This window comes from Ammodytes marinus (assembly GCF_949987685.1).
Source record: "Ammodytes marinus genome assembly, chromosome: 15".
Taxonomy (NCBI): Eukaryota; Metazoa; Chordata; class Actinopteri; order Uranoscopiformes; family Ammodytidae; genus Ammodytes; species Ammodytes marinus.
Window position 1 is genome coordinate 17,809,886 of NC_137219.1, and position 10,856 is coordinate 17,820,741.

At 41.4% G+C, this 10,856-nt stretch overlaps 1 protein-coding gene across 1 annotated transcript; it reads left to right on the plus strand.

Moving 5' to 3' along the window:
• Nucleotides 1-355: 355 nt before the first annotated feature.
• Nucleotides 356-8,848, plus strand: erich1 (glutamate rich 1). Its single transcript, XM_080041940.1, has 6 exons — nucleotides 356-654; nucleotides 1,236-1,376; nucleotides 1,596-1,739; nucleotides 4,315-4,686; nucleotides 5,797-5,991; nucleotides 8,641-8,848. The coding sequence occupies exons 1-6, from the start codon at nucleotides 636-638 to the stop codon at nucleotides 8,757-8,759; spliced, it is 990 nt and encodes a 329-aa protein (XP_079898066.1). The 5' UTR covers nucleotides 356-635; the 3' UTR covers nucleotides 8,760-8,848.
• The last annotated feature ends 2,008 nt before the right edge of the window (nucleotides 8,849-10,856 follow it).

Here is a 10,856-nt window from a genome sequence, read left to right on the forward strand (position 1 = left end):
AAGTAGTCATAGGTTTAAAATCAAAAAGGTTATTTGCATCAGTACAATCGAGACAAATTCTATTTGTTTTGTATTTATCAGTTCAAAAGAATAGGATTTTCTACAGATTATTCTACATATTATAGCCTATTGTGTGTGTTACCAGAAATGCTACCCTATGTGACGATTTGAAGACTGATTTAAACTGTACACGCTTTTATGTTTGTTTCATATAAAAAGGGACTGTTATTTTCTGAAAACTGAATGATATATTAAATTGCCATTATTTTGAATGGAGTTCGGCGCTACTGAACCACTTGAGGTCTTCCTGTGTCGGTAACAGAGCTGATGTCCGGTGGACAGTGCAGCAGCAGTAGCAGCAGCAGCAGAAGAAGTATTTTACAAGCGCAGCGTTATCTGTCTTTGTCTTTCTTAAAGGACGCCAACCCCCTTTAAGCATTTTTTTTAAGTAAAATAAAAGTTACAGTGTTCTATAATCTCACCGGTGTGTGATGTTGACAACGTTGAAGCCTCTATTATGAAGCGGGCTCATTAGCTAGCAGGCTGGGAAGCTAGCTCAGCTAGCTGGCTAGCATATAGCCACATTGTCACATTTAAGCTTTTTTTTTCATCTTCGCTTCCACTTCGATTACTATATGGCACGTAGGAAAGAAGGTGAGCATCACCAGTGTCACTGAACACATTTATTGTCTCAAAAGTATTGTGGGGAACCAGCTAGTTAATGTAGCCCACCTAGCGGGCTAAGTCTCGCGTTAAGTGGGGTTCAAGCTATGTTGTAAACAAACGCACGTGTGGCACTGTCAAACGACAGCTACTTTCCGATTCTAAGCACACCGTGCTCCGAGACCAATGTTCAATGCGAAATAATTCCATCGTGTCAATAGCACGTTACACTGACCTAATATAAGAAAACATATATATATTTTTTTGTTATTATTAAACCATGGCGATCTCTGAAAGCGTATATAGGCAATACTCTCATTTAAAAAGTTCGAGGGTATTTTTCAAGTTTTCGATGTGCTAATATGATCAATATTATTGTGTTAAAATGCCCACAACATCCACATGATCCATTTATCCACACTATTCAAACAACCAATCTTTATATTCTTTATATCTCCTAACTTTATATAGGCCTATGTAATATATGAAGTTGGATTGATGTGGTATTTCTTTATGTCTGCTTTCTTTCTTTCTTTCTTTCTTTCTTTCTTCCTATGTCTTGTGTAACTTAGCATTTCGATCAAAGGTATTCCAGAAACTTTACCCTGCTGCTCCCAAATTGGAGAAGGAGCTCACTCCACCACGCATTGTAGAGGCATTGGCTAAAAAAACCTATGTGAAAAGAAAAGCCTCTCCGGACGACACTGCCACTGGTAAGATTACATCCAGATCACCAGTCATCATTGCTGCTAATAAAAGCATTGGCATGTTATGGGGAAAAATATGTGTTTTGGCGTTCACCCTCTTCCCTTTTTTTCAAAATAAACACATTAACACCAAATACTGTGTATAAAGATTAACATACCAACACATAATACACGGCTCCTGCCATTGGGATTTAATCGTCTTTAAATGTGCCATGTCTGCCTCAGGAGATGCTGGGAAGAAGCAGAGTGCACCCAATCCAGGCACGCGGATGTACACAGTCCTACCGCCTCCAGCAGACTTCGAGACAGAGGAATCCGTCACTCTCCCCCAGCCAGAAGGAGACATAAATACAACCAAGGAGCCAGCTGGTAAACTGACCATAATCTAACATTTATGGACTTGCGCTGTGTGCACCATGAAGCTGGGAGAGATTTACGTCAAGGAACTGGTTCTCTCTGGAGCATTGAAGTCGCTCTTCTTGATTGTCTCTGCCACTCTGGTTAAGGCAAACAGACAGTGGTAGTAAATTGTGTTTCAGCACAGAGGAGAACTTGAATGAGGCGCAGATGGGGTTTGAGCCTGGGTGATTTTTAGCGTTGAAGTGTCTATTGAATGGGTTGTTTGTTGTACGGAGAAGCTTAACCCTCAATGATGCCTTCTTTGTGGCAGAATTGTGAGCTGATATAAATGCCAGAAGTACTTGGACCTGTGATGATGAGGTTCGAGTCACACGCGCTGCAGTTGGCGTGTATCATTTAAAGACTGTTTTTATATTGCGGGCACTTGTCCTGAAGTGATAGAATGATCAGGCCTGTAATAAGAGTCCTGGCTTATTACACTGTATTCATGTATTCATTGTCTTTTCTTAATGCCAGAGCTCCATCCACCTGACAGGCGGCCGCTTTACCTCTTTGGAAAATTGTTTGGCTGAGGACAGTGCAGCGTCTTAACGGTGCCCACAGGAATGAATGATGAGGTTAGGTTAAGTTAAATCAATTGCACTCGTCAACACGGCGGCGCCTTAATTGAACCCAGTTTTGATTTAGTGGACAGAGAGCCTTGATGGAGATTGCAATCTAAAGTCCTGTTTACGTTCAGCTTGGATTTGGCTTCATAAAGGTTTTTGTGGTAATAAATACATCACTATATTATGGTAGAAGAATAACAACAACTATTTGATGCGATGATTGATGTATAAGGACTGGATAAGAAAACCTCTACTGTAGTCTTCAATTACCAGATCTGTCTCCACATTGTACCAGTATAGTCTGAACCCACAGTTGTCTGTTAACCTAAGTCATCTAAAATGGGATCATGGTATCAGTTGGTTTAAGCTCTGGTCTTATTTACTTTTGGCTGATTCTGTGTTTTGTTTCTGCTGTATCTTGCATTGGCTATCCCTACAAGGACACAACACCTTTTCTGGACTACCAAAGTGTGCAATGCTGCTGGCTATTGGGTTATCATGCCAAGATACTATATTTAGTCCCGATCTTGAGCATTTTCTCAATCCCTCTATATAAGCTGTCTGACAGATGTGGCTTTTAAAGAAGTGCATTTATGGTTTGAAATAATTCTCTTTTCTTCTATGCTGAGCATATGTGAGAATGAACCAAAACACCATAGATCATGCATATTTGTATGCATGCTGTGTAGACAAAATTACAGCAAGTTCATTGTCGCCTTTTGCTTCATTGATTTTCATACATACTGTCACTGACCTTAGATTCCCAAAACTACAATCCATTTTGAGAAGTGGCTTCTCAGTATTGGTCGTAGTTGCACTGCCACTTCCTCAGCTGCATTATGTACTGGCTGCTGGCCAGTTCACTGCACAACAGTGTTAACGGGTGACTGAGAATTCAATGAACGCTGGATTCTTTGACCTTTTAGTGCTTCTGGAGTTGTTCAGGAGAGGGGACGTGTGACGAGGTGGCGAAGAAGATGTAAACACGAGTCCCATTCTGTTTTTGTATGTGCTTACAGTGAAGCTTTTGGTCATTCTTGGTTTAGTAAGTAAAATAAGACATAACAGAAGACTGATGTGAAATTTAACCTGGAAAACTATTACAAACACAACAACAGAGAACGGAATCAAACTGCAAAGGTAAAACAGAATAGCAGGATCTCTAACAGTGATTTCCATAAGGTAGGAGGAATGTGTTAATTCTGTAGGCACAATGAAAGCCTGATGCATAATGCCTTTTCAATTCATTTGTCATCACTGTCGGAGAGCTTAATTCAACTTTTAAGAAAATTGTCAAGAGCAGCATGGGAGTTTTAGATTTCATATGACATGAGCATGACAGAAAGAATAAAGCGACTGAATAGAGGATTTTTCTCTGGTATTATGTGAAGAGGCACCACATAACATCACATTAACATATTCTGCTGTACGTTCATTTACCACCTTTGGACTCACATCTATTCCATGTAAGGATGACTTTTCTGATTACACAGTAATCAACTAAAAAGACTGAGTATCTAATTAGTGCAATCAGCTGGCGCAGTGATTGGCTGGAAGGAAACCTGTAATGTGTCAAAGCCACACTAGACGTGTGAAAGCAATGGTGTGTTACTTTTTCATATAAATGAATTTCGGTAACATTCAAACCATTGCTAAATGGCTCCAAATACCACTCTGTATTTCTCAGTATGGCAGCATTTACAAATTGCTGTCGCCCCCGAAACTGGCGCGGGAGCTTGAAGAAGCGCCCACAAAATGTTTCAGTTGTTGATTCTACTGATAAGAAAAAACCTGGACGTACAGCAGAAGCTATAAAATCCATGCGCGATCACCGAAATGCTTCCCTCATGTAAATTGCGCTGACAGTGTTAGTGTAATTACTCAGAAATTCCTCATGGGGGCAACAGAATATACACTTAAAGTCTAACTAAGTTTCATAAAACTGAATGAGATCTTTTGCATCTTGGTGCCCGCAGGTGAGAGCGCCCACAATAGCGATGAAGAGCTAGACCGAGGTAAGGCGGATGGAGAACAACAAAGAAAAAGGAGGAGAAGAAAAAAGAAAGCACTCCTCCAGAAAGATGGAGAGTCCAGCACGGGTCAGAGTCAGACGCCCGTGGATGACGCAGGAGAGCCCATCAGCAGGAACAAGAAGAGGAAGCTGAAGAAGAAACGGCACAAAGACAAGCTGCTCTCCATGGGCCTGGTGCCTCGAGCCGCGGCCCTGGAGTTCACCTACCAAAGAGATGGAGACCAGGAGGAGGAGGAGGAGGAGGAAGATAGTGACATGAGAGCTGCCGAGGTGTCAGACTTCCTGAGGAAAACAATGGAAATCTATATGGCAGACTGTAAGTATTGAGCAGAGCAGTGCTTGCCTTTTTTTGTGGTTGGATCAGTTGGTTTCTTATGTTCCCTGTGATGTACAGTATCTTGTAGCCCATGCTGAAGGTCATGCTCATTTAATGTCAATGTTTGCCAAATGGACGCCACTGCCTACAAGTAGTTTTGATTTTGATTCATTTTCAGGTGCTGTGCTCAACAAAGCTAATGGCTTTGCAAATTCACAAAACACATAATGAGCTTCTGCCTTATGCCGAAAGCACGTAAATGAAAAACTCTTTGAACAGAACTCATTGCCCATCGGTGCCTTTTTTGAGACGTGATGTGAACCAACGTATAGCGTCAGTAATTGGATGAAAGTGTAACGGCTAGAATTGCAGTTATATTACAATGTACTCGATGGGGGAACTTAAGTGTCTGCATTTTAATTACCAGATGTTTCTATAAAAGTTACAAGCAAATTTTACTTGCAACAGGTTTACAATGCAAAATCCATTATAGTAAAATCAACCGCACTCTTTAGCCTCTGACTTTTTTTATTTTTTTAAGATATTTTTTTGGCATTGTTATGCTTTATTGACAGTGCAGAGAGACAGAGGTGAAATGGGGCAGAGAGGGGAGTGACATGCAGAGAACGACCGCGAGTGGGAATCGAACCCGGGTCTGCTGCTGGGCCCGGCCCGGGAGGGGGACGCCTTACCAACTGAGCTAAAGGCGCCCCCAGCCTCTGACTTTTTAATCAAGGCTTTGACCTGGCCTAGAGAAACAAGTTCATCATGCTGACGATTATGCCACGACCAAAAAATACCTGTTACCTGGTAGAGCAGCCTTGTGAATGAGCGACACCAGTAACAAGCAGTGAGAGTGCACAGATATGAAATTCCCCAAGTTTGGCTTTGTAAATGAAAAAATACAATAGTGAATTATACTCTTATTGTGATGACACACAAGTCTAGACAGTTATTAGTGCAGAAAAATATAACTAATGTATATTTATGCATATAACGCTGAGTTTAACAACCGATACTGTGTACATGGTGTAACATTTTATAAGGATAATGTTCTTTTTTTGATGACTTTTTAATTGTGCTGATGATGACTTTTGTGCTCCTCTCCAGCCTCGTTGCATGTGAACAAGCGTCCACTCCTGCGTGAGACAGTAAATGACCTTATGAGCAACATAGCTAACGGTAGCAAGCCCACCTCTGTCCTGAAGCAGCTCCACAGGCTCAAGGCCTTCGTTCAGCAGAAAGAGACAGGAAAACTGGAAGAGGCGCTCGAGGAACTCAGCAGCACGTCTTCTATGTCTGCAGGTCAGTGATGCATCCATCCATCCATCCATCCATCTATACATCCATCCATCCATCCATCCATCTATACATCCATCCATCCATCCATCCATCCATCCATCCATCCATCCATCCATCCATCTATACATCCATCCATCCATCCATCCATCCATACATCCATCCATCCATCCATCCATCCATCTATACATCCATACATCCATCCATCCAAAAATCACAATCATAAGACTGAACAAGGGGTAACTTATATGAAGTTATGACAGGACTATATCAGACAAAATCTATGTGTACGTTGCTTCTACTTCATGCTTGTGTCTAGAGATATCCGGAATACCATTCAACATGCTTCTACTACTTGTTGGATTTCCAAGTATTCGAATGCCCCCAAAAAAAACACCTTTAAAACTAGCAGTACTGTATTAATCCTAAAGTTAAGCATACAGGAGTTAGGTGTTTCAGCAGTTCCAAATGGATCCAGTAGGTGGCAACAATGTATAAATAATACTCTATAGCTCCATTAACATTATTCCATTCCCGTGATAGCCGTTAATGTTCCTGCTTTTGTCTGCCTCGCCCTGCAGTGTAAATGAAAAAGACACGGAAAAGCCAAAAGTCAGAGCCCAACCGAGGGATTTGAATATTTCCGTTGAAAACAATGAGCGACAATTTTGGATTTACTTCGAAATTACTTAAGCGACGCTATGGTTATACGTCACACTTAACGCAGAGCGCCCTCTACGCCCCTCTTTCATACCCGGATGTGGCATACATCGCCAGTATGCTGGCTTTGCTTGGTCCAGTGTAAATATTCACACACTGCCATTATTTACGTTATCTTCTGCCAGTATATTCAACAACCTTTGAGGTAAGGTGACATAGATGTGCTTCACTGATTAATGAGGTAAAAGGTATGTTTAGTTGCCAAGAAAAAGAAACAAAGCTCCCGAAAACTGAATTACGTATTGAATACCAACAAAACTAACGAATAATAAAATATTCAAATTATTCGGGCCAGCCCTACTTGTGTCAAGCATTCATGCCCATCCCTGTCCGTACTGGCCTCTTCTTGCCGGGATCTGCCCCTGGCACCTCACTGACCTGTCTCTGCAGGTTAATACGTGCCTCGGTCTGCCTGTGTTCGCCTTCTATTCTCTGCAGCCTTACATTAATCCTTATTGCTTACCTGCGTGTACCTGCCTTTACTTGCCTTCATCAGCCTCTACCTGTACGTACCTGCCCTAAATGTGCAAAACCAGAGCCGGTCTTGTTCATATTTCCTCTCACACACAGGTGACCTCCGCTACGACTTAACTAACATGTTTCAACATGTTCATCTTGCATTCACTCTTGTCAACAACCAAAACATTTCATGAATTAATCCTCCCCCCCAGAAACATTTTCACCTGTGCGTGCGAGTGTGTTTGTGTGTGTGTGCTTTTGCATGGTTGGCTAGCTGCCTGCCTAATAGGATCAGCGGGGACTTTGCTGCTGTCATGCTTTCGTGTGTGTGTGTGTGTGTGTGTGTGTGTGTGTGTGTGTGTGTGTGTGTGTGTGTGTGTGTGTGTGTGTGTGTGTGTGTGTGTGTGTGTGTGTGTGTGTGTGTGTGTGTGTGTGTGTGTGTGTGTGTGTGTGTGTGTGTGTGTGTGTGTGTGTGTGTGTGTGTGTGTGAGAGAAAGTGAGAGAAAGAGACAGAGCAGACGTAAGATTCAGGCCACTGCCATGTCGGTGGCCACCAAGTGACGTCTGTCTCCGCCGGGTCCCTGATCCCAAGACAACACCGTGTAGAAAACAATTTTTCTTCCTTAGAGGCAGAGCCCACAGCAGAGCCTGCTTTAGTTTTACATATTCTCACTGTGCACCTGCTCCACAGCTGCCTGAAAGCTTTTCTAACCCTCCTGCTCCCGGCCCGCCTCATATCGTATGAGTCATGCTTCGATTCACCGCTTTTTAAATGCTGCTGTTTTTAATTGCAGCTCTGTTAGCCGGTTGCATCAGGGCAGCATTCCTCATGATGAATCTTTTTTTTTGTACATGTGCATTTTGCTTGACAAATCTTTGCCCCGTTGGCATTTGAGCTGTGTTTAACTTCACATTAATGATATTTTTTGATGAACGCCCCCACGTCTAAGCAGCATTCTGTATTTTTTTTTTCTTCTAACCTTGAAAAAAGCAATGCCATGCAGTAGTTAATCCACGTGCTTGTAGACAGGTGTGCTTTTAAAGTGACTTCCCTAAGGCTCTACTTAACTTAACACTCCACCCTCACAGTGGCAATCAATTGAAAGGATGCTGATTTCCTTTTAATGTACCCTTGAGTTCCTCTCACAAATGCCATAGACTTGAGTGTTCCCCTTTCCACTGTACATTTTATTTTCTGCATAGATTCATCTACTTTTCAAGACTACAGTATGTGAAAGAAATATTCTGTCCTCCTCCTGTGGGAGACGAATGTGTCAGCTTGTGTGTATATCTGCATGCAGAGAGGTAGGTCGGAGATTTGAACACTGCCTGGAGATTTAGATGTATTAAGCTGAATTTACAACTCAAAATAAGTCTCTTTGGTGAAAACCAGGCATTGCTCCTGTGGTATTGTGTTGTTAAGCAGCAGTCTCCGCTCTAACTGAAATGTTGCTCTCTTGTCTCTTTGTGTTTTAGAGGAAACCACTGCAGTCGTTTCCCTGTTCCAATACTGGATCAAAGACATTCTTCCTATGCAGGGAGACGAGAGGAAAGGGCTTTCTACAATGCACCCCAGAGACTGTCAGTCACATTGAAAGTGAAGGATTATTTCCATTTTAAACAAGAAAGTTGTTTAAGATGTTTTATTCATATACTGTATTTCAAAATGTTGGACTTGGCATGATGCAACATAAAATATTTTTCTAATTAAATATTTTTCCTTTATATTCCCTTTGACTATTCGATTTTTATTGCTTTTTTTATTGTACAAGAAGTAAACAAAGCCAGTTAATCCTGAGCTGGGCAAATCCTTCCATCCACAATGAGTAAGCTTAAAGCTCTCATTATCGACTTACCTCTCTGTTTGTTTTGAATCTTGATGTGTTTAAAATGTATCCAACCTTTAATTGTTTATTCACATTACACCGTTCTTCCTCACAAAACTCCGTAATTGCCAGAGAAGCAAATGTCAGCTCTGCTGGAGCTCCAGTGTTGTTTCTTTGCAGACGTTATGACATTTAAACCCAGTTAATATCTCCCTAATTATCTACAGCTTTTTTTAATTTCAAATCTGCTGTTTCACCTTAATGCACTGGTTAATCAATTAATTTTCTTCAGGCAAGATAATACTGATTATTTGCTAATGGTGTCTCAGCAGATATTCATTAGGGGTCTGAATCCTACAAAACAATAAATAACTTCACTTACCTAACTGTGTGCTCAATATAGCAACACAATTAGTTGCTGATGCACCTTTGGGACCACCCATGGAGTCAGTAGCTTAACATCCCGTATCATACCTGTCTACAGCTCAGGTCATCTATTCTAATACAAATGCACGTAGCTGAACGCCAGGGGAGAGGTTCAGGAAAAGGTCAGAGAATTATCATGGCTAGACATCCTTACATTATGAGTTAAAGCTGTCTGACACGGACCAACTCGAGTGGGACTTCCCAGAACTTGGATGAACCACTAGACACTAGCAAGTTATACTGTAACACACAGCTCTGTTTGTGTGTGTGTGTGTGGGCAGTTTAATAGTCGTGAATAATTAGCATGAGGGCCTCATCTGTGGCCTCTTTGATGAACGGACGCACCAGGTGTCTTAAGTGAAGCCCCATGAGCGCATTCTGCAGACATAAGCCAGAGGAGATGATACGGCCAAAGCACACATTGCATGACATGCTTATGTAACATAATATAAAAGCCATTAGTTATTTGATGTATTTGAGCCATGCTAGCTGGGTCTTGGCACAACATTTGCTACAGATATTCATTGTTCCCAGACAATGCATCCTACAAACAATTGTTTTCCCTCTGGTGCCCCCATGAGGTTCACATATGTGTTATTTTAAGATGTCTCAATAACTTGTGGATGGAATGCCATGAAAATTAAATACAGGCATTAATGTCCCCATCAGTGGAATGGTAGAAACCAAAAAATAATGGAATTATGTTTGCCAGATCAGCCAAAACGCGGTTCCAAATGAATGGTAACCTTGTCCAGGCAGCAGTTTACCATATGAACTCAATAGGTCATGATATGTCAATCATCTCAAGTTGTTAGTGCTGCCCCCAAATGGCCCAAAAAAAATCAGTATAGGCCTAATAAACTTTTCATCTAGTTGTACAATTAGATTATTGCTAAACTAATGAAACCCCCTTTATCCCTGCAAATGTTTGCATGCTAAAAAGCTAAACCAAGATATTGGCCGTGTTAAATATTATACATGCCAAACATCAGCATGTTAATTCTGTTCTGGTGTTCATGCTTGTATGCAGACCTTAGCATTTAGCTCAAAGTCTCGCAGTACTTAATGCTTCATGGTTTTCTTTGTGTGCAAAAAAAAAGAGTGGTATCATGACTTTTTTGCAGCATTAATGTCAGGCTGTGAGAATATTCATGGATGGATTAGTTGGAAAACAGAATTGGGTCCTATTACCAGAGATGAGAAGAAGGTCATTGTTCACTGGAGAGAGCAGCTCACAGCTACCTCATTAAGACCCCACTCTGAGTCAAGGAGCCCTAGGCCACGAAGGATATTAAAGCTCAAAGGAACTTGCTGACATAGCAGTAGAAGTCATTCTCAACACCAACAGAAAAAACATCCAAATCAACCCACTTGGCAGATTCAAATGGGTTCTCTAGTAGTGATTGTAGGTGATTTTTTGCAATTTTTTTACATACAAAT

Coding starts and splice junctions, on each gene's coding strand:
- erich1 (XM_080041940.1), top strand. Junction 1,377..1,595: donor TCCGGACGACACTGCCACTG/GTAAGATTACAT, acceptor TGTCTGCCTCAG/GAGATGCTGGGAAGAAGCAG. Junction 5,992..8,640: donor CACGTCTTCTATGTCTGCAG/GTCAGTGATGCA, acceptor TTTGTGTTTTAG/AGGAAACCACTGCAGTCGTT.